At 57.1% G+C, this 27,406-nt stretch overlaps 2 protein-coding genes across 6 annotated transcripts in view; one reads left to right on the forward strand and one right to left on the reverse strand.

The window, feature by feature from the left end:
• LOC135578953 (uncharacterized) overlaps window positions 1–15,595 on the forward strand; it is a 91,578-nt gene extending 75,983 nt beyond the window's left edge. The window contains exon 3 of one of the 2 annotated variants that reach the window (XR_010471050.1): window positions 15,486–15,595. The gene's annotated coding sequence lies outside the window, so the exon portion shown is untranslated. Of the gene's footprint in view, window positions 1–4,107; window positions 4,153–15,485 lie in introns of those variants that run through there. The other variant, XR_010471049.1, reaches the window with a different exon arrangement.
• Window positions 1–26,757, reverse strand: part of SCARA5 (scavenger receptor class A member 5) — a 36,870-nt gene extending 10,113 nt beyond the window's left edge. Inside the window, exons 1-6 of one of the 4 annotated variants that reach the window (XM_021279873.2) lie at window positions 26,450–26,757; window positions 24,677–24,789; window positions 19,498–19,626; window positions 13,975–14,649; window positions 8,562–8,642; window positions 6,091–6,189 (exon numbers count right to left, since the gene is read on the reverse strand). In XM_021279873.2, coding sequence (XP_021135548.1) covers window positions 6,091–6,189; window positions 8,562–8,642; window positions 13,975–14,649; window positions 19,498–19,626; window positions 24,677–24,788 — 1,096 coding nt within the window. In that variant the 5' untranslated portion in view covers window position 24,789; window positions 26,450–26,757. The remainder of the gene's footprint in view (window positions 1–6,090; window positions 6,190–8,561; window positions 8,643–13,974; window positions 14,650–19,497; window positions 19,627–24,676; window positions 24,790–26,449) is intronic. The other 3 variants (XM_005512743.3, XM_065055492.1, XM_065055491.1) reach the window with 3 other exon arrangements.
• Between the last annotated feature and the right edge of the window lie 649 nt (window positions 26,758–27,406).

Here is a 27,406-nt window from a genome sequence, read left to right on the forward strand (position 1 = left end):
TCTGTATCATGGCTTGGCTTTCCTTGTGACCCGCAAGCACGGGCTGCCTGCGCCTGCACCCCGTACCCCAAAACCCTGTCTGTGCTCCAGCTTTGCCCCCAGCAGGCAGCAAATGTGCTTTTCTGTGGCGTGCACCACTATAAACACCATCCTGAGCGAGGCTGTGGGCTTGGCTTTGCCGGTCCTGGCTTTGCTGGTCCTGGCTTTGCTGGTCCTGGCTTTGCCAGCGATGTTCCACAAGAGACCCCCAGCCCTGCGGCACAGCCCCGCTTTGCTATATCCCCTTTTGTCTCTGTGTAAGAATAACAAACAGCACACACAGGCTCTGAGATCTTGTACAAAATAAAATAATGATAATAATAATAATAAAAAAAAGCATGCAGGAAATTCTTGCCCTTTAAGTCGGAGGCTGTGGGAAGGCGCGATGGGTCCCCCGGGCAGGCGCAGCTGTGTGGGATGAGGAACGCTGCCCGCAGCCCGGCCCGCTGATGGGAACCAGATGGGAACAGCCCCCCCAGCAGCGGGACGGGCGCCAGAGACGCTGCTCCCGGCACGGGACGGTCCCGGGACGCCACAGCAGCCCCTGCTCTGCACCACCCGCCTCCCCAGCCCGCAGGAAACGGGCTTGGAAAACAACGGTTATGGGGGTTTTGTGTTTGTCCCCAAAAATCTGGCTCTTCCAGAGCTAAAGGTTGGATATGAGGAACAATATGAGCCCCCAAAGGGCTGTGGGGCATTGGAACAGGCTGCCCAGGGCGGTGCTGGAGTCACCATCCCTGGAGGGGTTGAAAATACACATAGATGAGGTTCTCAGGACATGGGGTGGGTTATGGTTGGACTCCATGACCTTGAGGGGCTTTTCCAACCAAAATGATTCTGTGACTCTAGAAGTGCTTTCCCTGCAGAGTCTGGACTCCATCCTATAGGGCATTGTATAGGAATGATGGAGAGAAGCGAAGGTGCAAAGGTGGAGCTTGAGGAACAGGAATGATTCAGCAGTGCTGGGCACAAAAGTCATGGACTGAAACTCTTGGAGTAAATAACTCAACTGCCACATGAGACCGTTGCTGCTCTCATAGAGTCACAGGATGGTTTGGGTTGAAGGGAGAATGAAATCTCCCCCATTTTCCCCTGCCATGAGCAGGGACATCTTCACCAGCTCAGGGTGCTCAGAGCCCCGTCCAGCCTGGCCTGGGATGTCTCAGGGATGGTTCATCCACCACCTCTCTGGCCAACCTGGGCCAGGCTCTCACCACCCTCAGCACAAACAATTTCTGCATCATGTCCGGCCTGAATCTCCCTCCTTTAGTTTAAAACCATCACCCCTCGTCCTGTCACAACAGGCCCTGCTCAAAAGTCTGTCCCCATCTTTCTTCTTGGCCCCTTTTCATTCTGGAAAAGCCACAATAAGGACTCCCCTTGCTTTTCCTTGCTCTCCAGGAAGGCTTTTCTCCTTTTCCCTTCTTCCCATCTCTCTTTTCTCCCAAAACCTCTCCAGTGAGCAGAGAGGACATCTCTCTTAAGGACATCGTCCCTTTGGTGGCACAGCTTGATGAACTTCACTCTTGGGTCAAGCTCAGCTCCACGAGGTGTCCAGGATGAAGAACATCCCTGGCTGGGGACAAACCCCTGTGAGCTGGAAAGAAGAGACCCTGGGGATGCGACAGAGCTCACGAGTTCAGCATCACCACTGGTCCTACCAGAACGTCCTCATGGTGCCTCCACCCAACCAGTGTCAAGGGTTTGCTCAACCATTTCCCACTGCAGGTCGATCAGCGCAGCTCAGGCTGGACATTCTGGAGCGTGCAGACAATTTTGGCACAGATGCCGTGACAAGTGACCCTCAGCTCTTCCCATGGCAGAAGCTTGGTCCTCATTGATGTCCTGCATCACCTCCGCTCCAAAAATCAGCGCTGCAGAGAGGGGCAGGGCACAAAACCTGCAAAGCTCATGGGATGGGACATCACTGGAGGAGGGTGGAAAGAGCTCCTGGGTCTGCAGGGTGACATGCACCACCATGGTCCCAGACCAAGCCCCAAGAGAAGCTGCCAACCCCCATCTTCATGGGCAGAAACATGTTCTGCCTTCAGCAACATACCAACAATTCCCTCCTTGCCTGCACATGGTGTTTAGGAAGGGAACTTCTCTCATTGCCCTGAAATTATCTATGAATTAGTAATCCCTGCCTTGGCTCATTTTCTGCTGTTTCCTCCTGAACGTGTTCCCTGCACAGTGTTCTCCATGGAAGAGTGAAGAAGACTGATGTATAATCACTTTCCAGAAGAATTTTCCCCATTTGGAAAGGAGAAAAGTAATACTCCACTGGGGTAATTTTGAGGGAAAATGCATCAAGGATAGGAAAATACCAACAAGGGAGAATAGTCAGGACTCTGCTGTGGACAGAAGTTGTGGCTTGACCAAGTCAGAACATCTCTGTGGGATGGTTTGACCCAGGATTTTTGGGGAGGAGGCTTATGTCCCCCAGGTTTCTCCCCACCCCAGGACAGGCTCTATTTCCCAGGAACTGGTTGCTCAGCAAAGTCATTATGGATGTGTAAGACTGGTGCGGCAGAAAAACAGGCCTTTGCTTAAAGCCTGGCCTTGGACCGTTGCCTGGCGCGCTGTCTGTTTCCTATAAATTTCAGAGAATCCCATAAACTGTAGAAATGCAGAGCTTGCTGCCAGTGTGGTTTCTGTTTGCCGGAGAAGGGACTGGATGAAAACCCCTTATCTGAGCACCCCTGACCTCTGGGAGCTGAGAAACAGGGGGTGTAGCTTGGGGGTCCCTTTGTAGGGGACATGTCCAAGCCCTGGAAGTGACATCCATCCACACAGGTCAACGAGGGGAGGTGGATGCAGAGACCCCTGTGCGGTGATGGGCTCTGGTGGGACCTGGGAATGGACCATCCCCTGGGAGGACACTTGATGGCTTTGCTGCCATAGAGTCATCCTCACCCCAAACCAAGGGCGTCCCCAAGAACTGCACGAGGAAGGGGGTGCACCCAGGCCATGCTGGTGGAACCCTGGAGGTGGTCAAACCTTCTTCAAGCCAACAGGCCTCCTCAGATACAGAGGTTACTCTACACCAACAATATGGTGATAGACAGAAGCAACGCACCGCATGGCAAAGACCCACCAACCCTTCGGCATGCTCTCCGAGCCATCGCCTCCCAAAACCAAGAGCAGAAGTGCTTGATTTCCCTGGGCAAGGGGGCTTGAGATGACGACCCACTTTGGGGAAGAGTCACCAAGCTTGTGGGTGTTGATGCTTAACAGGGTCTGTTAACACATCTGAGCACTGACCCAGCACAGCAGCTGTTAACATTGTTGACTTAGGAGTGGAAACGTGATGCAGGAGCACATCAATCTCCTCCCTCCAAAAGCGACATGTCCCACAGGGACGCGCTTTGCAGAACAAATTTGTTATTGGAGCTTGGTCATCTACTGGACCCTCTCTAGAACCCAAGGGAATGGCAGAAGATGTGCCAGGGTTTAGATGGGACATGAGGAAAAGGTTCTTCCCCAGAGGTGCTGGACACTGAACAGGCTCCCCAGGGAGGTGTCACGGCCCAACCTGACAGTGTTCAACAAGAGACTGGACAACGTCCTCAGACACACGGGGTGACCTGTGGGGTGTCCTGTGCAGGGACAGCAGTTGGACTCCATGATCCTGCGGGTCCTTCCAGCTCAGGACATTCTGTGATTCTGTGATACTGAAGCCTAATTCAACTGTCCCAGGCTCTTTGGGATAATTTGCTCCTCTAATGAGCGCTTGGCACTGGCCTATGAGAAAAACCCACTTTCCTCTGCTCCAGGGAAGGGAAGGAAACCACAGTCCCGAAGTGCATTGTGGTTTTGGTTGGCCAACCTCAGTGTTTGATGCACTGCCAGGAACATCTCAGCGCTGACGTCTCTCTCGCGTTAGCACCTCCGTCCCTGCAGCCCTCACGCCTTCGCAAGGCTCACGCCAGGGACGTGTCCAGGGGCTGGTCTGACCTTCTGCAGCATCAGGCCAGGTATTTTCACCCCACAGCTTGGATCACAGAATCACAGGATGGTTTGGGTTGGAGGGACCATTAAATCTCCCCCAGTTCCCCCTGCCACGAGCAGGGACATCTGCACCAGCTCAGGTTGCTCAGAGCCCCGTCCAACCTGGCCTGGGATGTCTCCAGGGATGGTTCATCTACCACCTCTCTGGGAACCTGGGCCAGGCTCTCACCACCCTCAGCACAAACAATTTCTGCATCATGTCCAGCCCGAAAAAGTCCTTTAACCCCACAACATATTGTCCATCCTGCAGTTGCACAGGTCTAAAACCCCAAGAGATAGTGCTGGAAAGCAAGCAGGACGTGCTGCTTGCCTTACTATTGCAGCACGTCAGGCTCTGTATCCCACTGGCAGCCTCTGCCTTGGTGGGGTGATGGAGACTTGTCCCAGCTCCATCAGCTCACACAGGGCAGGAACAGGACTCTTTAGAAGGACATCTTTCAGCTTCCACCCCAGGAGCTCGCTGCATGGAGAGCTGTGAGACAGATACAGGAGGCACCTCTGCAAGAAGAGCCACCAACATCTGCCCGTGGCGCTGCCCGCAGAGCGACAGCATCTTCCAGAGCTGGACACGGGTCTGTGGCCGCGTCCCAGCTCCTGGTGGCCAGCGTGGTCACATCCCAGTCAACATCCCGCACCAGCACGACATGAGGGGGTCACAGCTTGGCCCCCAGCTCTGCCCAGGAAGGCTCCGCATCCTTGGGCTGGGCTCTTCCTGCCTTCTCCTGACCACAAGGCATTTTGAGGCAGAAAAAGCCTGTTTGGGGATTATTCATCCTGGTTTAGGTTGCAGGATGGAACTTCTTTTAATAGATCTCCTGGGACGGATCTGCCCTGCTAAATAGGTGCGCAGCCACTTCCTACCCCCACAGCTTCTCCCCGCTCTTAGCCGGGGTGTGGTGAGGAGCCGCAGAACCACAGCGAGGTGGAAAAGGTCACCAGAAAACAAACAGCAGGCTCTTCCTAAAACCCCGACAGAGCCAAGCGTGGGAGGGCAGCCCGGCTGGTCCTCACAGGGCTCTGGCGAGGACTGAGCCCCGTTGTGTGGCAGGAGCATCACAAACCCAACGGGTTTGCCATTCTCCCTCCAGTCCCTGGGCTCTCTCCACTGCTTGGTGGAAAGTTCTCAGTGCAGAGGTTGTTCATGAGCAGGTTCCCAGCCCAGCAAGATCTCGTCTCACAGACCCCCAGGCTGGCTGGGGTTGCAGGGACCTCTGGAGATCCCCCAGTCCAACCCAGCTGCTCACGCAGGGTCACAGAGCAGATCACACAGGTGGGTCCAGGGGGGTTTGAATGTCTCAGAGCAGGAGACTCCACACCCGCTCTGGGCAGCCTGGGCCAGGCTCTGGCACCTCCCAGCAAACAAGTTTCTGCTCATGTTCACATGGAGCCTCCTGTGTTTCAGTCTGTGCCCGTTGCCCCTCACCCTGGCATTGGGCACCACTGAACAGTCTGGTCCATCCTCTGACACCCACCCTGAGATACTGATCCATTGATCACATCCCTCTCAGCTTCTCTTCTCCAGCTCAACAGCCCCAGCTCTCTCAGTCTCCTCATCAGGAAGATGCTCCAGACCCCTCAGCATCTTTGTGTCCCTCCCTGGACTCTCTCCAGTAATTCCTTGTCCTTCTTCAACTGGGGAGCCCAGCACTGGACCCACAACTGCAGATGGGGCCTCCCCAGGGCAGAGCAGAGGGGGAGGAACAACCTCCCTGACCTGCTGCTCACACTCTTCCTCATGCACCCCAGGTACCATTGGCCTCTTGGCCACAGGGCACATTGGTGACTCACGGTCACCCTGTTGTCCCCAGAACTCCCAGGTCCTTCTCTGCAGAGCTGCTTTCCAGCAGCTCAACCCCAACCCGTACTGGTGCTGGGGGTCCCCAGCCAGGTGGGTCCCAAGCCAAGGGACCCACCACTCTCACCCCCACGACCGGTGTCTCTGCCCCACATGCTGGTGGTCTCCAGAAGCCACTTTACTGCCCAACGAGCCCACCCAGACTCCACGACCCACCAGGAGCAAGCGCAGGGGCTGGTCCTTACCTTTGGATCCCCGCATCCCCGCTGGGCCTGGAGGGCCAAGGTCTCCTTGGTCGCCTTTCAAGCCACGTGGTCCTGGGGGTCCTCTCTCCCCAGGCAGCCCTGGAGCGAGGACAAAGAGGCAAAATGACCCTGTTGTAGCTGAGACCTACACAAACCAGACGTGCACACACACACATGTGCGTCCTGCTCACCAGCAAACACAGCAGGTGGTCTCTGGTTCTTTGCCAGGACTTGGGGACCATCCAGAAACACCTGGGAATCCACCTCATCCTCTCCTTCTGCCCCCCTGGGTACAGGATGGATTTAACCCAGACATGGACTGGTGATTGGAGCACCTTAAGGCTCAGCTTAAGGTAACTGGGCTCCAAAGCTGGACACCAAGGCGAAGAGTGAGGAGCCAGGGTGGAGCAGAGACCCCAAGGAGACATGATGTGCCCACCACGTGCTGCAGGTCCCTTCCATCCATGCATGCGGAGCAGGTGGGTTTGTTATTTATTGGAGAAGGGGTTGGATTAAAACCCCTTACCTGAGCACCCCGACCTCCGGGAGGTGGGAAACGGGGGCTTTAGTCTGAGAGCTTGGGCTCCCTTCGTAGGGGACACATTGGGGGTGACCTCCACCCATGGGGCCAGCGAGGGGAGGTGGATGGAGAGACCCCATGGTGGTGATGGGCTCTGGTGGGACCTTGGGATGGTCCCACCATGTTGTTCCAGCAGAGAGTCAGCTTGAACCTGAGCCTGGGGCTGGGTCTGAAGCTCCTGGGGGAGAAGTCCTTGAGATGAAGCTCATTCAACACCCAAGCTCAGTGTCCTGCCTGGCATGATGCTGTGTCGCCGGGTTCCCTTGGCACTGAGCCTCCAACCCCTCCTGGGCTGGGCTTTTCCAAGCTTAGTCACTCTTTTCCTCTGGTTTAAGAGAAAAGAGAGAAGCTGCCAAGAGGGACTTGGGCACCAGCTCCAGCGAATGTGATCTGGGCTTAACTCTTTCCCTGCTGCATCCAGCCAACACCTCACGTCCCTGCCAGGGGGACGCAGCAGGACCCGGCTGTGTGTTTGGATGGAGAAGGCGGGGAAAAAGCAGGATGGTAGATTCACCGTGCAAAAGGGGATTTGCCAGGGATGCTTTACAAGCCGGGCTGCACCTGAACCTGACCTTCTCCTGCTGCGACCGCATCCGAAAAGCAGCAGAGAAAATGAGACAGAGAAAGACCTAAAAATAGTGGCCCTTTCAGCAACTATTCCTGAAGGTGAACCCTCCGGAGTTTGTTTTGTTCTTCTGTCTAAACAAAAGAAAAGAGAAAACAAAAAAAAAAAAAAAAAAGGAGAAGGGGAAAGAAGCCAGACAATCTATTTCTGATGCTTGTTACACCCAAGAAAAACAGTCATGAATCTGTCAACGCAGAAAAATGCAGCTGTCGGTGCAAGGCGCAGGGGCAGCCAGCGCTGAGCGGGCTCCGCGAGAGCTCGGCTTTCCAAGCTGATCCGCCTCACTCGGCTGGTCCTGCCACCCACCAGGGTATCAAAACACGAGGTTTTAAGCCCAGCTCAGTACCGGCAGCTCGAATGCATGGGGCCAGGGTGCTAAACCCGACTCTGAGACCATAGTCTTGCATAGGTCAGGTCTTCAGGAAACAAGGTGGAGCCGGGGCTGGAGATGGAGAAGGAGGTCCATGCCCTGGGTGGGATAGATCGTAGACTCACAGAACCATTTGGGTTGGAAAAGACCTTTAAGATCATTGAGTCCAACTGTTAAGCCAACCCTGGCACTGACCTATGTCCCTGAGAAGCTCGTCTATGCATCTTGTCACCTCCAAAGAGTCTCTTGGGGACAGAAAGTCCCCACCACAGGGGATCCTCCATCACCTCTGTGCCCCTCCTGGCTCTTGGATGGAAAGCCAGTATTTCTAGGTTCGGTTTAAAACTAGAAACAGGCTCAAGCTGACTCCTGTTTTTTGGGGTGGGGGGTGTCTTCTGCTGTATTTTAACTGAATTTCTCTCAAAAAAACATGGATGAAATTGAGATGGGGAAAAAACTTGGCATTCTTAAAATTGAATTGGGGGTATCAACCATCAGGAGATGGACCCTTGAAGCTCTCACTGCCCTGGTCCCAGCTGGAAAATCACAGAATCATGGACCAGTTGGTATTGAAGGGACCTCTGGAGATCATCCAGTCCACACTGGTCCAGTCCAGACTTGGGCACCACTGAACAGAGTCTGGTCCATCCTCTGACACCCACCATGAGATACCTATAAGCAGATTTACACGATGAGAGAGACTTTTTGACCCCAAAGACTGACAGTCCGGCAGGAGATGGGGAAGCAGGTTAACCCTTTTGTTCTTCAGGACCTGTCTGTAGCCACTGAGGTCTCAAGGGACAGGTTGGGAAGCCACCAGGAGGTGCCCCATGACTCTATGGGCTTTGGGTGGAGGTTTGTGGGGTTGTGGGCACCCCGGGTGTGATGTTCCTTACCTCGCAGCCCGGGCGGGCCGGGAAGACCAGGTTCACCCTCCATTCCCTCGTTGCCTTGGTCTCCTTTGGGTCCTGGTGGCCCTGAAACACAAGGTTTGGAGCGCAACCATCGCGCCCCAGCTTCACAGCCCTGCAGCAGGTGCATGGGCACATCCACCCACCCATTAACCAGCCATTATCGTTTATCAGGTGTCCATGGACCTCTAAGAAACCCAGATCCCTGCAGACAGGAGCAAAGTGATAGCAAGCCAGCAGCTTTCTTCCACAATCTGTGGATTTTAAAGCCCAACTCCATCAACCTAAGTGCCAGAAATCTTCACCTTGCAGCTCCGGCGCTTCCACCTTGAGTGTGAGTCTATGGGAAATTCCAGCCTCCTGGAATTTCATTTTGACCAAGAGTTGTGACATTTCCAATGATATAATGTTAAGAAAAAATTAAAATAAAATTTAAAAAAAGAAAAAGCATTTTAGATACACTGAGATACCCTTTAGGAGAGGATTTGCATCACTGATCTCATCAGAAAGTGGCCACCTGTGACTGTTTTGCGATGTAAACTCTGGTGAGCGGGCAGAAAGTCCAACCCAGCAATAGTTATATCACTCAGCCTGCAAAGGGCCAAGTCTGCAAAGCTGAAAATAATTATGAGCTAAATCAATTGGAAGAGAGAATTTGAACAGGAAAAAAAGAAGTAAAAGAGTCATGGGATGATAGAAAATAGGGCAGAGAGAGGCCTGGAGGGGCCATTTGGTCTTTGTCCTAGCGAGCCAGGGTGATAATTGGAAACTGTTAAACGCTGTTTTCCTAGAAACCCCAAAAGCCATAATCTCAGAGTTGTGCGGAAAGCAAACGACCAGCCAGGGCTCCAGGACATGTGGTAATGCAGAAGAATCAGGAGAGGAAAAGGGGGGATGTTTAGCCGTCCTAATGAAGGAGTAATTAGGATCTGCAAATATTCTGCAGAAATGAGCGGGTTCCTGAGCAGACGAACCACAGCGAGCTCAGGAAACACCCCCAGCTGGAGACGACCACGGGTTTGGAGAGGACTATGGGGAAATATCACCATTTCTTGCCCTGGGTTTCCTCTTCTCTAGGTGATGCACATCTCTGGGCACCGAGGGGACGTGGGGATGGACCCCAAACCCTGGGGACGCATCTCCTGTTCTCCATTGGCAAAACAAAAGGATGCAAAGAACAATGGACACCCGGGAGAGCTGAGTAGATGAGGAGGCATTTCTGGGTGGGAAGAAGAGGAACCGCGAGCAGCAGGGACGCTGCCTGCCCGGGGACAGGGAGGATTCTCCACGATGGAGAAGGTCCAGCAACGTCCACAGAAGGACGTGGGGCAAAGTGTGCGCTGTGTGGAGACACTGGGACGGCTGGTGAAATAGTTTTTGTTCCCATAGCATTAAAGGAGGGCTCTGCAACAGCCATTAAATCATAGAATCAGAATGGTTTGGGTTGAAGGGACCGTTAAAGCTCCCCCAGTGCCTCCCCTGCCATGAGCAGGGACATCTGCACCAGCTCAGGGTGCTCAGAGCCCCGTCCAGCCTGGCCTGGGATGTCTCCAGGGATGCTTCATCTACCACCTCCCTGGCCAACCTGGGCCAGGCTCTCACCACCCTCAGCACAAACAATTTCTGCATCATGTCTAGAACATCTAGAATGCAGAAGTAAAGAATTGAAACACGTCAGCGCCATTAATTTCAGCCTATAGGGCATTGCAGAAAGCAGATTCTGCTCGAGATCCACGGCTTTATAGAACTGACAGTGGTTTTGATGGGTTTCAGTGAGTGGCGAGGTAAAAGGTGTTTTCTACTGGCACATCTCCTGCCCGAAGGTCCCAGGACGGACAGTGGAAACTCTGCATGACCCTGCCCACGTTTGGGTCAAGTTCTTCCCTCCCCTGCTGCACCCCAGTGTGGTCACAGCAAAGGCTGGGCTGCCAAAAACCACTGAATTAAACCAAACAGATGCTTTCCCACCGCGAGCAAAACTAAAAGCAACCCTGGAAACATCTGGGGAAAGGTCCCTCATTTTGTCACCTTGACTCTGACCCAGCTGTTCTCTCTGAAGGAAAAGTCCCACACCAGTGACACCAGAGCAAAATCCCGCTGACACAAAATGTCTTTTGTCCCCCAGCTCTGGCAACTTCCATCTTCTCTGGTTTTATGGGCACCTGGGGAAATAACCCACGCTAGGGCCCCACCTCGGTTCTGTTAACCCTGGAAGGGACGTGGGACCTGCCTGCTTGGGGCAACTCTTGGTGGGACAGGGGCTGGAGCTGCCCTTCCCACTTAAAATTGGCTGCTACAGTGCAGCCCCCCATCCTCTGCCACCATCTCATCATATCTCATCTCATCTCTCAACTCAACTCATCCTCTACATCTCTCATCTCTCAACTCATCTCATCATCTACCACCTCAGAAAACCATCCCATGGGTCACCATGGAGGTCAATGGCATGGAGGGGCTAAGAAGGGGACCAGTTTCATGGAGGATGACCACGGGCAACAGACAATCTCATCAGCTCTATAAGAGCCAGGGAAATTGTCCTTCATTCACTTTACCCAATGTCTGGAGTTAGAAATGGAGCTTGTGGATGGGCTGATCCTGTTTGCTGGCTCCTGGTTTTCGGCACCCGTCCTTCACAGCTATTCCCACAGCAGTGAGCCCTGTGGTCCATCAGCCACCAGAACATCTCCAGGAGACACTGCCTTGGGGTGTGTGCTGGCTCAAGCTGTCCCAGAGGTTGGACGCTGCCTTGTTGGTTGGGCTGGCCTGGGTCTGCAGGCTCCAGAGAAGCTCTTGCAGTGGCTCCATCATGAGGAACAAGGAGTCCAAATGGTTCTGCAGGAGATCCTGGAGCCTCCAGGCTCATCCCATTTCAGAGGCAGGTGCCGCAGCTTCGGAGAGGAGATGTTCTGCTGGCTGATGGACATCCTGGCAGCTCCATGAGCAGACGTGGTCCTGTCCCAAGGACAGCTGGTGGGATGGGACACAGGGTGGGGTGCAGGATGGAGGAGCACGGGGAGGGACAACACTACAGACATCATGCCAAGCTGGTCCCCACCCCACCGCATCTGCGCTTTGCACTCAGCGACGAAAACTGCAGCCCGTGCACCCTCCTGCCTGCACAGGGCTGGGCTGCGTCCGCGGACGAGAAAAACCCTCCCCAGGCATCGGGGCGAGGGCTCGCATGACGTGCACGACGCTGACGGCCGGACGGGACCGCTGCCCTCGCCCCGGCACACCCGCCAGCGCGTCCCGCCCGTGCGTTGTGCAAGCGGATGCGGGCGGGCGGCGGATCCCGAGCATCCTCCCTCCCCATGACACCCTCGTTTAAGACCCAGAGCCATTCCCGGAGACACGCGAGCTGCTTGGCAGGGTCAGCTGCTGGAGATGAGCCCGGAGACCTCCCCGAGCTGCCATCACCAGCAAACAGCCTCAAAAGCCAGAGCCTGCGGCAGCTGAGGTCTTGGGGAAGGAAAATGCCCCCAGGCAGGCAGCCCCGCAGCTCCCAGCACCGGCTCTGCTCGTGCAAATCCAGCCGGGAGCACAGCATGTTCACCCAAGGACATCTGCAGCCAGGGTGAAGATAGGTGGGCAAAAGGGTCCTCAAATGATCCAGCCCCAGGTCCGTGGGTGCTGACGGGGCAGGAGGGAGGAGGGATGGGGAGCTGGGGCTGCCAAGAATGTGTCAGAGCAGCGGCTGATAAATCAGGTACTGGCCCATTGGGAGGGGATTTGTTTGGCTTTCTGCTGGTGTTAATTGGAGTAACGTGGCGCATGGGCTTCGTGACTGTCCCCTCCTGGGTGGCTTCATCCAAGAGAGCGTGATGTCCTCCCTATGGCAGTGGGCGGGAGAGAGGGCACCAGGGGTGGGTGGGCAGCTACGGAAACCTCCAAGCAGGGGGTGCAACATGGTCCCAGCAGCCCCAAACCAGGAATCAGGAGTCAACATCCCCTGAGGACCAGACCAAGGACCATTGGAACAGGCTGCCCAGGGCAGTGGTGGAGTCTCCATCCCTGGAGGGTTGGACAGACGGACATGAGGTTCTCAGGGACATGGGGCAGTGCCAGGAGGGTTAATGATTGGATTCGATGATCTTAAGGGTCTCTTCCAACCAAAACAATTCTATGATTCTACGACTAGGGAAATGACCGCAGTGAGCTGCAGGCACCCAAGGGTGGTGGTTGGCCTAGGTGGGGAGATGCAGCTGTTGCACTTCAAACCACATCTGTCCCCTCCTGGCTCAGCAAATGGACACAGGAATCAAGTGCCTTGGCATCAGCCCCATCCTTCACCATCTGTTTTTTCAGCTGAAAACACCAGAAATAAGTAACAGCATCTCCACAGGTACAAACCAACAGCTTAGAAGCGGGCAAGCAACTGCCCCCCAGACTCCTTTGCCCCAGGGACCCTGTACTGGGCTCCTCTGTGTTTCCTCATGGTGTTTCCCCTCCTGTGGCCAGTTTGCTCAGGACTGAACGAGCCACCACGATCAGGACTGAACGAGCCACCACCACGATATTTAGCAGCTATGAATGTGTCCCATGAGATCTGCCCAGCACCTTTTGGAACCACTTGGGTTTCTGCCTCCAAAAGCTGCTGCAGTGAGGAGCTCCAGCCAGGTGAGAGTGTGGCATGAGGGACAGAGGAAATTCAGAGAATCACAGAATCATTTTGGTTGGAAGAGACCCTCAGGATCATCGAGTCCAACCGTGAACACAACCCTGGCACTGCCCCATGTCCCTGAGAACCTAATCTGTGCATTTCTGACATTAGAGTGGCAGAAATGTCCAAGCAGATGGTTAACCCTGGCCATACAGCTACACTCATGAGATAAGGAGGTGACAAATGGCTGGACCTTGCAGATAATCAGGAAAAAAGGAAGTAGATGCTTAACAGACTGAGGGGGGATTAGGGAGACAACCATATAAATACCCAAAAAAGGACTTCAGCAAAACTACGGTTAACAGTCAAGGGTTATCAGGGATGGGTTGGTTATTTCATCGCGATGAGGGTGGTGAGAGCCTGGCCCAGGTTGGCCAGAGAGGTGGTGGCTGAACCATCCCTGGAGCCATCCCAGGCCAGGCTGGACAGGGCTCTGAGCACCCTGAGCTGCTGAAGATGTCCCTGCTCATGACAGGGGACACTGGGGGAGCTGGGAAGGTCCCCTCAACCCAAACCATCCTTTGGCTTGGTGCTTCTATGTGCTGGAGATGCCTGGATGCTGCAGACACCTAAACAGGGTTGTCTGACAGATTTGATACACCCTGAGACATCCCTACAGGACATGCCCATGCCACAGGGACCATTCCCACCACCACCCAAAGCACCAAGGACACTCCCATCCTCACAACAGCCTCGTGCACCAGTGAGGGAGCTGCTTGTGAGAGGTTTTCAGCTTACCCCGTATCACAGAGATGTTCTTGAGCGCCACAGAGTGCTCCCAGTCCTTGAGCCGCAAGTCCTCCGTCACGTTGTTGAGGATGGCCAGCTCGTGCTTCAGCTGCTGCTCCATGGCGATGTGGATGAGCCGCATCTGCCGGGCGTCTTCAGTGGCGTTGCTGATGAGCACCTGCAGGTCCTGGATGCGGGTACGGTGGACGTTGACATCGTAGGAGAAGGTCCTGTTGATGGTGTCCACCGCCCCACTGACGGCCGTCACCTGGTCGCTCAGGCTCTCCATCCTGCTGCCCAAGTGGCTCAGGAGGTGGTCATGGTGCTGCAGCAGCAGCCGGCTGCTGTTGCCTTCCACCGACAGCTTGTACATCTCCTGCTGGGCCGCATCGCTCTGCTGGCTCAGGCTGTCCCACAGGTTGGACACGGCCCTGTCCGTTTGGCTGGCCTGGGTCTGCAGGCTCCAGAGAAGCCCTTCCAGCTTCTGCAGCGACCCCGTCATGAGGAACAAGGAGTCTGAGTGGTTCTGCAGGAGGTCCTGGAGCCTCCAGATGTGATCCAGCACATCCCCCTTCAGAGGCAGGTGCAGCAGCTTCAGCTGCATGTCCCGAAAGCTCTCGTTGAGGCGGTTGACGTTCCCCATCAGCACCTTCAGGTCCTCGGGGGAAGTCTGAGGTCTGGAAACTGCAAGGGATGGAGAAAGGGAGGCATCAGAAAGCACCCCATGGAGAGGGGACCCTCCTGAGAGGTGCGACCCTGCCCATAGACGTTGTGGAGTCTCCTTTTCTGAGACATTCAAACCCGCCTGGACCCACCTGTGTGATCTGCTCTGGTGACCCTGCGTGAGCAGCTGGGCTGGACTGGGGGATCTCCAGAGGTCCCTTCAACCCCAACCAGGCTGGCGTTCTGTGATTCTGTGACATCCCCCTGTTCCTCGGTGCTTGGAGGTGGAAGCCCTACCTCAAACCCCCAAAGATTCACCACCTCAGCTCCTCTTTGGCCCCACAGTTTTCTCCATGGTTGGAGAAGGAGGTTGGTTGCTGAAGGTCTGGAGAAGACCCCTTGCTCAGAAGGGCAGCAAAGGCTCCCAGCAGCTCTGGCTTCAGGCTCTGGGCTCTGCCAGGTGGGTCAAGGGGCTACAAAGCTTCACCCAGTTGTGTTTGCCTTTGGCCAGAGGACTGGCTGCTAAAAGCATCTGCTTTGCTTGCCTCAAAACAGACCCGCAAAACTGCTGCTTCCCCACACTGAGGTTTTAATTTTAACGTTAACAATCAGGTTTCCCTTCTGGCCGCTGCTCCTGGGCCTGAGCTCAACATTCTCGCTCTATAATGAAGACCAGCAGGTTGGCTTGGAAGGGCTCCACAGCTCGGGGTGCGGTTTGCTGTCAAAATCCAAGTACCGCATCCTGGGGCTGCCAGGGCTGTTCCCAAGGGAGGGATGGAAGGAGGAATCATAGAATCACGGGATCGTTTGGGTTGAAGGGGCCTTCCCAGGTCCCCCAGTGCCCCCCCTGCCATGAGCAGGGACATCTGCACCAGCTCAGGTTGCTCAGAGCCCCGTCCAGCCTGGCCTGGGATGTCTCCAGGGATGGTTCATCTACCACCTCTCTGGCCAACCTGGGCCAGGCTCTCACCACCCTCAGTGCAAACAATTTCTGCATCATGTCCGGCCTGAATCTCCCTCCTTTAGTTTAAAACCATCACCCCTTGTCCTACCCCACCCCAGCTCAAGATCACCCTTCATCTGCCACCTCTGTATCCCCGATGGGACAGAGCTCCCGGTCATGCCCACCCCAAAACCCTCCTGGTCTCACACCAGCTCCCAGAGCACAGAGATGGGGTTTGGAGGGGGAACCTGGAAATTTGGGGGGAGCCTTGTGCTCTCACAGAATCCCAGAATGTCAGGAGTGGGAAGGGCCCTGGAAAGCTCATCCAGTGCAATCCCCCCATGGAGCAGGAACACCCAGATGAGGTTACACAGGAAGGTGTCCAGGCGGGTTGGAATGTCTGCACAGAAGGAGACTCCACAACCTCCCTGGGCAGCCTGGGCCAGGCTCTGCCACCCTCACCCCCAACAAGTTGCTTCTCATAGTCAAGTGGAACCTCCTGTGTTCCAGTTTGCACCCATTGCCCCTTGTCCTGTCCCTGGTTGTCACCAGAAGAGCCTGGCTCCATCCTCCTGACACTCCCCCTTTCCATATTGATCCCCAGGAATGAGTCCCCCCTCAGTCTCCTCTTGTCCAGCTCCAGAGCCCCAGCTCCCTCAGCCTTTCCTCCCACGGGAGATGCTCCACTCCCTCCAGCATCTTGGTGGCTGCGCTGGACTCTCTCCAGCAGTTCCCTGTCCTGCTGGAACTGAGAGGCCACAGCTGGACACAATATTCCAGGTGTGGTCTCCCCAGGGCAGAGCAGAGGGGCAGGAGAACCTCTCTGACCTACTGACCACCCCCTTCTAACCCACCCCAGGTACCATTGGCTTCCTGGCCACAAGGGCCCAGTGCTGGCTCATGGTCACCCTGCTGTCCCCAGCACCCCCAGGTCCCTTTCCCCTACACTGCTCTCTAATAGGTCATTCCCCAACTTACACTGGAACCTGGGGTTGTTCCTGCCCAGATTCAAGACTCTACACTTGCCCTTGTTCTATTTCATTAAATTGTTCCCAGCCCAGCTCTCCAGCCTGTCCAGGTCTCTGATGGCAGCACAGCTTCCAGTGTCACCACTCCTCCCAGCTTGGTGTCACCAGCAAACTTGCTGACAGTCACTCTAGTCCCTCATTCAAGTCATTGATGAACACATTGAATAGCTCAGGGCCCAGTACTGACCCTTGATGCATGGAGATAGGATGCAGCTCGGATGTCTATCCATGCGCACGGTTCAGACGCCCACACGAAGGTGCTTGGCTCATTAGCCGCATCCTAACGAGCCTTGCCTGGGTTTCCCAGGCACAGGGCCAGGTGAGGATTGGGGTTCAAACACCAAAGTGCAGGTCTGTGCATGCAGGCAGCTGGGATTTAACCCAGACCTTGCAAAAAGGAGGTGAGATCAGATTCCTAAATTCGGGCTAGGTGCCTTTTTTTTTGGGGGGGGGCGAGGGGGAGACAGAGCGTGTGCATCCCCAGGAGCCAGAAAACTGCTGCCAGGCTTGTGAGAGAGGATATTAAAAGCAGGTTGTGTTGAAACCGCTCCGGCTCTGTAGCTGAAAACATCCTGTTTCCACAGCTCCAAGGTGGTTCCCGGTATTTTTAGCAGTTTGCTCATTTTCTAACCCATTTCCATGGGGCGTGTTGCAACCCACAGGACACCTGCCCGAAACGATGCCTGGGGCAGCTGCATCCCCAAAAGCACCAGGTTGTCGTGCTGGGGACACCAGCACGTTCTGGGGGTATCTCGAGGGGGGTGATGCTTCCTGCAACACCCCAGCCCTGCCAGGCAGCACCCTGGGGTGTGCAAGCGTGTGTTTGCACACACACACACACACACACATTTCCGTGGGTGTTCGCACACATACATGCTTTCCGGGGAGGCTTTTGGGGAATTTCCTCCTTTCCCGTGGGCAGGGTGGGAAGCAGCACAGGGGGCAGGTGCAGCATCCCCGCTCCGTGCTGCTGGCCCTGGGTGAAGAACGCTGACGCATGGACCGGGGACACAGTTTCCCCATCCCCCTTGTTTTTTGGGGAGCAGCTGGGGTGTAACAGCTCCACATCCCTCTCCAAAGAGCGTCACGTCTGCAGATGTGCTGGACACCCGGCGCTCTGAGCAGGGACGACACCGTGGCTGCAGGAGGACACGGGTGGCACCAAACTGGGATGTTCTTCTTCCAGCATGGTGAGCAGCGCTCTCCAGCCCAAGGCGGAGGTGAGAACAAGCTTTCTTCACTAAATGCTGTATCTTTCTGGGCATCTTCCCCTCTGACGGAGGATGAGGGATGCTGGTGTGTGTTCTCCATGAGCACTAAGTGCGATGTTCCACGGGAAAACCCAGCCCTCCATGGTTAAGCGTGCCGAGGAATACCCAGTCCTGCTCCTCAAGGACCATCAGCTCCAACACTGAGGTGTCAGCCTGAAGCTGGGGTTCTCTCCATGGGCTGCACAGGGTCTCTGGTTAACAAGCTGCTCTTCAGCCCATTGCCAGACCAGCCTGGTGCCTGTGGTTTTTCTTTATGGGATAAGACAAGCTTCGGGCACAGCCAAAGCCAGAGGCTTGGCTTAAAGTTCCGGAAAGCAATAACAAAAAGATGATTTCTCTCTTCATTTTGTCCTCTTTTCCAAGATTGCGGCACACAACCCAAAGTGGTTTTCACTGGGGTCTTCCTGAAAGTCCCGGTCGCGGGACTCCGGGAGATAAGGCTTTAAAGATGCCTGTGACCATGAACCTCCAGCTGTTCCAGATGCCACAATGTGATTGTTATTGCTGGAGCTGCTTTGGGGTGAGCAGCTGTAGCTCAGCCCAGGACAAGAGCGTCCATCCCGAGCTCTTTGCACAATTCACAGCATCCCTCGCTCAGGGTTTCGCCGGCCAACAACAACATTCAAACAATGTAATGCAAGAAATCAGTGGGAGAGGTTTCAAAATTCCAGCGAAACCTTCTCCGTCCCTTCCACAGCCCAAGAAATAACAAACTAAATCCAGCCTGTGCAAAAGACACGAGCTGCCTTCACGGTGCCAGCAGCTGGAGTTATTAAATCCATCACCCCCCAGCAGGCAGGACATGGAAAATCATCCCAAAGGAGGTTTGGGGCTGGAAAAGGGGGGTTTCATGTCTCCCCCATGGGTGCTGGGGTTAAGAAGGGGAAGGAGGTGGGTGAGAAGAGAGGAGCTGGTCCTTGGTGGTGGCGTTTCCCAATTTGAGGCTGTTTCCAAGCCCCACTGGCCAGCAGAGCCCTGTATGGGGGTGGTATGGGTGCAAGGCGGGGGTAATGAGGTTGTGGGCTCAACCTCGATTTCCCAGCACAACGAGAAGGTAACGAACCGGTGGTGATACGGACCGCATGGGATGTGTACACGGGGGTGAGCTGGGAGCAATGATGGGTGTTTGCCAGCGCCCTTCCCAGCCCTGCGCTCCCTAAAACACAAAGGGAGGTGGCAGGAGCCTTGGGGGCTGTGCTGTGCAGGGATAAGTGCAGCCTGTCGCACCGTCCTCACCCCGAGGAACAATCGGTGCCAACGTGGCAGCCCTGGGAACAACTCAAGCTTTGAACATGGGGCTCCTGAGCTTCACCATCCCCAGGGACATGATGTTTGGACCCTCCAGCCTCAAAGCTTTAATCAAAACTGCTCCAGACACGCAGTGCGATCCCACTGGATCGTGCTCATGGCATTGTCCCCAGGGAGCTGGAAATGGAGGCGATGCCCAAGGCGGCATTGCTTCTGCACCCCGCTTCTGCTGGATCCCATATTGTTCTCCTCTGGATAGAATGGAAAACCCTCCCTAACGCCACCACAGTGTCACCAGAAACACGGTGCCATGCTCACGGCCAGACCCGACTCGCATTGCACGGGGAAGCATCGCCCCGGGGAGCCGCAGCACCTTTACCTGCAAGGATGAAGACTCCAACGAGGATGAGGAAGACGAGCAGGTAGAGCCCCAGCACGGCGTACTTCAGCGCGGCCAGGGAGCCCAGGCGGCCGCAGCGCCCCGCTGCCTTCACCGTCCTGCCGGGACCTGCGCACAGAGCGGGGAGTCAGGGGAGCACCTCCCACCGTGGGAAATATTGTGCATATAACTTGGGCAACACATCACGGGCGCAGAAACAGCGCTGAGTGCAACAGTGTTCATCCACATGATGTTTCCTGGGTCGGGACCGTCCATTTGGGTCCAGCTCTGGGTCCTCAGCACAGGACACACATGGAGCTGCTGGAGAGGGGCCAGAGGAGCCCCAGAAATGATCCGAGGCTGGAACAGCTCTGCTGGGGACAGGTGAGAGAGTTGGGGTGTTCAGCTGGAGAAGAGAAGCTCTGGGGAGACCTTAGTGCAGCCTTTCTGGACTTAAAAGGGACAGAGAAGAAAGATGGGGACAGACTTTTGAGCAGGGCCTGTTGTGATAGGACAAGAGGTGATGGTTTTAAACTAAAGGAGGGAGATTCAGACCAGACATGAGGAAGAATCTTCTACAAGAGGGTGGCGAGAGCCTGACCCAGGTTGGCCAGAGAGGTGGTGGATGAACCATCCCTGGAGACATCCCAGGCCAGGCTGGACGGGGCTCTGAGCACCCTGAGCTGGTGCAGATGTCCCTGCTCATGGCAGGGGGGACTGGGGGAGATTTAATGATCCCTTCAATCCAAATCATTCTAAGACACCCAGATCCTGACACCCCTGCTTGCCCAAACCTGTCCTTGCTGACATCGAGCTCCTCTTCAATGCTGCCACAAGCAGCAAGAGCTGGGTGAGGAGGAAGTGGGTTTTAGGAATAAAATAAGCAGAAGGAAGAAATAAGGAAAGACAAGGAAGGCTCCTGTGCCATGAGCCCAGTGACAGGGAAAAATCATTTGGTTTTGGGCTTTGCACACATTCGAAACCCAACTCATGTTGAAATCTGGGCCAGCTTGTGGTCTGAGGAGCCGGAGCCTGATCTGCGTACAGACCCTCCATCCCTCTGCCCCAGCCCCAGGGCTGCATGGATGCTTCAGCCCAATGTCTTGGCTCTCTGGATGACCCCATGGTGCTGGGATGGGGTGCAGGGTGTTGGGTGCCTGCGTTTTTGTGTTGGACCCTTGCAGAGACACAAGGTTTCTGAGAGCTGCCAAGAACCAGCAACTTCATGCCAGGTCAACCATCGCCGCCCAGGTTTGCTCCTTGCCAGATGTGAGATGTCTCTAAGGAGACACCAAAGGTGGAGGAAGAGTCCAAAACCCCCACACCCTGGAGGTTTCATAGAATCATGTTATCTTTTTGGTTGGAAAAGACCCTCATTCTTGAGTCCAACCATAACCCACCCCTGGCACTGCCCCATGTCCTGAGAACCTCATGTCCATCTGTCCAACCCTCCAGGGCTGGTGACTCCAGCACTGCCCTGGGCAGCCTGTTCCAATGCCCCACAGCCCTTTGGGGAAGAAATTGTTCCCACATCCAACCTCAACCTCCCCTGGCGCAACTTGAGGCCGTTTCCTCTGCTCCTGGCGCTTGTTCCTGGGGAGCAGAGCTCGACCCCCCTGGCTCCAAGCTCCTTTCAGGCAGTTCAGAGATCAGAAGGTCTCCCCTCAGCTCCTGTTCTCCAGTTGAACCCCCCAGGTCCCTCAGCCGCTCCATCACACTTGTGCTCCAGCCCCTCACCAGCTCCGTTCCCTTCTCTCCACTCGCTCCAGCACCTCAAGGCCTTTCTTGCCATGAGGGGCCCAGAACTGCCCCAGGATTGGCGGTTTGGCCTCCCCAGGTCCCAGCACAGGGACGGTCACTGCCCTGGGCCTGCTGGCCACACCAGTGCTGGTACCAGCCAGGATGCTGGTGGCCTCTTGGCCACCTGGGCACACGGTGGCTCATGTTCAGCCGCTGTCACCAACACCCCCAGGGCCTTTTCCAGCCGCTCTTCCCCAGCTGCAGCGTTCATGGGGTTGTTGTGACCCAAGCGCAGGACACAACACTTGGCCGTGGTGAACCTCAGACAATCGGCCTCAGCCCATCATCCAAAACCAGGTGGAGAGGCAGTACAAGGGGTTGGGGTGTCCCAGCCTGCCCCCAGCTGGTCTGTGTGTCTGTCCAGCTGGAGCTGTGCGAACGCCTCCAGCCAGCGGAGGGTTACGCTGGGTGTATCGCGTAACCCAGCCCCATTTTTTGGCTGGGAAACACTGGAGTGCTGATGTCAGGCTGGCTGACACCCGAGGGGACCCACGGGGACACGGGTGCTCATGCGCCCCAGCTCAGGTGCTAAAAGCGTCGCCTCCCCCTGAACCCCCATCTGCAACTCGTTACCCGCACGCAGTTCCCATTCACTGTCACCGGCCAAACAGATGGAGCCAAGGGGGTTCCGAACGAGGGAAAACTGCAATATTTTCCTGACATTAACACTCGTGTCAGGCCCTGGAGGCTCTGAGGAGCTGGCCCCGTGCCCCGATCCGCCCACTCCCCGGGGCAGAGCGGGACCGGCCGCAGCTGCGCACGGGGGTTTGCTCCGGGCAGCCTGCGGCCGCGCTCCGGCCCGTAACCAAGGGGAACACCAAATATTTCTTCCCCCTGCCCATGCCCAGGGGAGCGGGAGCTCCAGTCCAGCCGCTTGGTGGGGATGCAGAAGGTGCGAGGCTGAGAGCAGCCGGGACTCAGCATCCCCGAGCTCCAGGGGAGCCAGGGCTGACAGCCTGGGGGTCACGGCAAGCAGGTCCTCAACCCCATGCTGAGCGCTTTCCATGAGCCCAGGAGGGATGTGGGTGGTTCCATCCTCATGATAGAGCTCTCAGGGTTGACTTTGCCCTTGGTCTGTGCAGCTGCAGCCCAGACACAGCCCCACGAGCAATGGGCTTCAAGGGCAGGCTGGATGGGGCTCTGAGCAACCTGGGCTGGGGAAGATGTCCCTGCTCATGGGGTTGGACTGGATGAGTTCCCTTCCCACCCAAACCATCCTGCGACTGCTTGGAGGACCAGGGTGAGTTATGGGGAGTTATGTCCTCAGAGGTCCAGGACAACCTGCCACAAAACCGCTGAAGCCAGGGAGATACCTTGAACTCTGCCCACACCAGGGCAAAGTCTCTGCTGGGAATGGTGGCCTCGGTGCTGGGGGAAACCAGCTCTTCCAGCATCCCTCCCTCCAGGCTCCACTGTCCCCTGCCCTGTCTGGGGACGTGGGGACAGTCCCTGACTCTCGCTCTGCTGCAGGGAGGTGGGCAGAGGCAGGAGCAGATGCTGCTGAGGGCAGAGGACACTTGCAGGGTGACAGCAAGTGTGGAGAATGGCATCAAGACTCAGCTTTCACCTGGAGGTGAAATCCACCCTCTGGGCTCAAACTGTCCCCATCCTGCAGGCTGGAGGGCAGGGGGAGACACTCACACAGCAATAACCACCTCCTCTTGCAATGATGAACCACCTGCACCACACAAGCATCCAAAAGCAACTTGGCCAGGGCTGGGTGCTCCCAGTTCACCCAGTGCATGTACTCACAGAATCCCAGAATGTGAGGGGTTGAAGGGCCCTGGAAAGCTCATCCAGTGCAATCCCCCCATGGAGCAGGAACACCCAGATGAGGTTACACAGGAAGGTGTCCAGGCGGGTTGGAATGTCTGCACAGAAGGAGACTCCACAACCCCCTGGGCAGCCTGGGTCAGGCTCTGCCACCCTCACCCCCAACAAGTTGCTTCTCCTATTCAAGTGGAACCTCCTATGTTCCTGTTTACAGCCATTGCCCCTTGTCCTGTCCCTGGTTGTCACCAGAAGAGCCTGGCTCCATCCTCCTGACACTCCCCCTTTCCATCTTGATCCCCAGGAATGAGTCCCCCCTCAGTCTCCTCTTGTCCAGCTCCAGAGCCCCAGCTCCCTCAGCCTTTCCTCACACGGGAGATGCTCCACTCCCTCCAGCATCTTGGTGGCTGCGCTGGACTCTCTCCAGCAGTTCCCTGTCCTGCTGGAACTGAGGGGCCACAGCTGGACACAAGATTCCAGGTGTGGTCTCCCCAGGGCAGAGCAGAGGGGCAGGAGAACCTCTCTGACCTACTGACCACCCCCTTCTAATCCACCCCAGGTACCATTGGCTTCCTGGCCACAAGGGCCCAGTGCTGGCTCATGGTCACCCTGCTGTCCCCAGGACCCCCAGGTCCTTTCCCCTACACTGCTCTCCAACAGGTCATTTCCCTACTGACAATGGAACCTGGGGTTGTTCCTGCCCCATCCTGGCACAGGACATGCCCTCTGGAAGTGCTCAGGATTCTCCATCACATCCCAGGGACGTCCCCCATCACCGCGATGCCCTGATTGTGGTGGGGACAGCAGTGCTGGGAAGGCTGCTCAGAGCATGACCAGTTTCCCCAGTGGCCCCACAGGTGTCAACAGAGGGGACCTCATGTCTTTGCTTGAGCACCCAGCTCTGCCACCCCGGCTGCTCCCAAAACGCTGGGGAAAACTTCACCAGGGCTGTTTGCTAGGGACCAAGTCTGGGTCTGGTGAAACACAAACAGCATTTCCTGCGGCAAAAGCAAAGGGAAAAGCTCAGCAGGCCCAAGGTGGAGGTGGAAACCAGCTCAGGTGTGTGGGAGGTACAAGCAGGTCCCACATCCCCAGGGGTTCTGTCCCCACTGCAGAGCATCACTGGACAGAACCACACGCAAGAGAACCAGAGGCTGGGAGGAGAAAAAATACCAAAACACACCCCAAAACCAGCCTTTAGCAAGCAAAGTGACCTTCCCCGCAGCACAGCCCGGGTCAGGGCAGGACCACAGGAGGTCCTGGTCATTGCCCATCAGAGCAGACCAGGGGACAGGAGAGGAGGCACAGATGCCTCCTTGCAGTGGGATTCCCTGAGCGTTTCTCCCCATGGGGCCAACAGGAGAGGAGATTCCTGCTCCATTTGAGACACACACGTTCATCACCGAGACACCAAGATCACTCCTCTGTTCTGGTCCCTTGGGACCCAGAGCTGGAGCTGAGCCCCCAACTCAGGCCACACACCTTCACCAAATGGCTGAGCTGCTCCCTGAGCAACTCAAGTCCCCATGTCCCCCCCAGAAGCTCCCCAGGTTTCTGCCACCAGGTCCAAAGCCCCCCAGAGCCATCCACACGTGGCACCCGCACTCACCGTCCTCGCAGAGGTTCAGCTTGGAGAGGCTTCTTCCCTCGAAGGGCTCCTCAAAGATGGAGCCATTCTCCCTCTCGCTGAAGGTGTGAAGGTACATGGCTTTGTTCTCCATCCTGGTGGAGCAGAGCAGGCATGTGAGATGGTGCTGAGTGGCTGTGGTGTGCCCTGACGTGGTCAGTCCTGTACCCTGCATGGCGCTGGCACCACAGTGCCATGGACCTGCCGCCAGGGGACCTTGTTTATCAAGAATAGTGTGGCCAGCATGACCAGTGATGGTCCCTGTGCTGGGCACTGGGGAGGCCAAACCGCCAATGCTGGGGCAGTTCTGGGCCCCTCACGCCAAGAAAGGCCTTGAGGTGCTGGAGCGAGTGGAGAGAAGGGAACGGAGCTGGTGAGGGGCTGGAGCACAAGTGTGATGGAGCGGCTGAGGGACCTGGGGGTTCAGCTGGAGAACAGGAGCTGAGGGGAGACCTTCTGATCTCTGAACTGCCTGAAAGGAGCTTGGAGCCAGGGGGGTCGGGCTCTGCTCCCCAGGAACAAGCGCCAGGAGCAGAGGAAACGGCCTCAAGTTGCCCAGGGGAGGTTGAGGTTGGATGTGGGAACAATTTCTTCCCCAAAGGGCTGTGGGGCATTGGAACAGGCTGCCCAGGGCAGTGCTGGAGTCACCAGCCCTGGAGGGCTGGACAGACGGACATGAGGTTCTCAGGACATGGGGCAGTGCCAGGGCTGGGTTATAGTTGGACTGGATGATCTTGAGGGTCTCCTCCCACCAAAACGATGCTATGATTCTATCCTATGACCTGTCTGCTCTTGCTTGGCAAAACCAGCCACCACATCTCAGCCTATGGCTTCTTCCCCTGCCCATGGCCCAGGCCAGGCTTGGCAGAGCCCCCAATGAGACCCAGACCCTCCCAGTGAGCACAGGGAGAAGCTGATGAGCGGCTCAGCAAGACCACAGGTCCACCACCAGCACATCCTGCCCGTGTCCTCACAGCTCGGAGAGATGCTCCCCACCACCACAGACCCTTTGCTGGCCAAGAAAGGGCTCCTACCACCCACCCGTGCTCAACCACGCACCCTGCAGATGTCCAGCCTGGGGGTCCCTCTCCAGGGCTGGGGAGATGGGGGCCAGTGTATCTAAATGAGCTTCCCAGGGCATCTTGCACCCCAAGGGCTTGGGGTACCCCCGCACCCCCAGCACCCTGACCATGAGCCAAGCACAGGGGCCTGATCCTGCTGCCACTGCCCCTCTGGTCAGGAGGCTGGAGTTGGGCTGGTCTCATGTCCACAGCAAATACTGTGGGCCCAGGGGGGTTGTGCCCCCACTGCCACCAAGGTTTTGTCACAGCACCCAGCCAGGGGGGTGGAATCAGCCCCCAGCAGGGTTCTGGTGGAGAAGGAATTAAACTCACACCCTAAGTAGGACCTGCTGAGCGCTCCCAAACTCATCCCTGCACCCCACACCCCACCCCAGCTCCAGCTGCCAGCACACGGGTGCTGTGCTCCGTGGGGAGCCCCCCCAACACTGGGACCACCCTGGCCAGGAGCAGCATCCCCAGTCCCACACGGGTGACATCACCCGTGTGACCTGGGTGGGTCTCACAGCACCGCGGGCTCAGACCTCGCTCCCCGCTCCTGCATCCCGGGGGTCCCCACGCAGGGATGCTCAAGGAGTCCCCCCGCGCCAACCCCCCGCAGGGGTGTCCATCCGCACCCCCCATCCCGCTCTCCCCCTGCCCGGAGCCGCGTGTCCCCTGTGGCGACACTACCCACCTGCCGGGCGGACCCACGCGGGAGCGAGTTTCTCGTGGCCCCTTCCCCCGTCTCCTGGCTCACTCCCCGGGCTGCGACATGCTGGCCGGGGCGGGGGGGCGAGGACAGCAAGGGGAGCCCCCGACCTCACCGCCAGCTCCCCCCGGCTGCAGAGGGGCCGCCGTTCCCATGGGTGGGGGTCCCAGGGGTGGGTGACGCGTGGAGCCGGCGCGGCAACTGCGGAGCCGGAACCTGTGAGCGCAGAGCGCCCGGCCCGGAGCGTTTTGTAGATGGGGAACGGGACGGGGGGCGGGGTCCACACACCCCCCACCCTCCGGGGCCGCCCCCACCGCCCATTCGTCGGCCCCGGGCCTCCCCGGCCAAGGGGAGACGGGGGGGGGTGCCGGGGCAGGAGCAGCCCGGGGTGGGGTAGGAGCATCTCCTGGGGGCCGGGGCAGGAACGGAAGAGTCGGAACAGGAGCATCCCCGGGGGAGCCGGAGCAGGAGCATCCCCCGGGATGGGGGCAGGAGCATCCGGGGGGGGGGGCGGGGCAGGAACATCCCCGGGGAACTGGGGCAGGAACAGGGGGAGGCGGAATAGGAGCATCCCCGGGGGAGCAAGGGGCGGGAGGATCACCGGGGCGGGGTCAGGAACATCCCGGGGGAACCGGGGCGGGACAGGAGCATCCCTGAGGAACCGGGGCAGGAACAGGGGGAGCCGGAACAGGAGCATCCCCCGGGGAACGGGGGCAAGAGCATTCCCAGGGAACCGGGGCAGGAGCATCCCCGGTGGAACAGGGGCAGAAGGATCACCCGTGGCGGGGGTGCGGCAGGAGCATCCCGGGGGGGCCGGGGCAGGAGCAGCCCCGGGGGAACAGGGACAGGAGGATCCCTCGGGGAATCGGGGCGAGTATCCCCGGGGGAACCGGTGCAGGGGGATCCCCCGTGGGTGGCAGGAGCATTCTCTGGGAACCGGGA

The sequence above is a fragment of the Columba livia genome, chromosome 3 (assembly GCF_036013475.1).
Source record: "Columba livia isolate bColLiv1 breed racing homer chromosome 3, bColLiv1.pat.W.v2, whole genome shotgun sequence".
NCBI lineage: Eukaryota > Metazoa > Chordata > Aves > Columbiformes > Columbidae > Columba > Columba livia.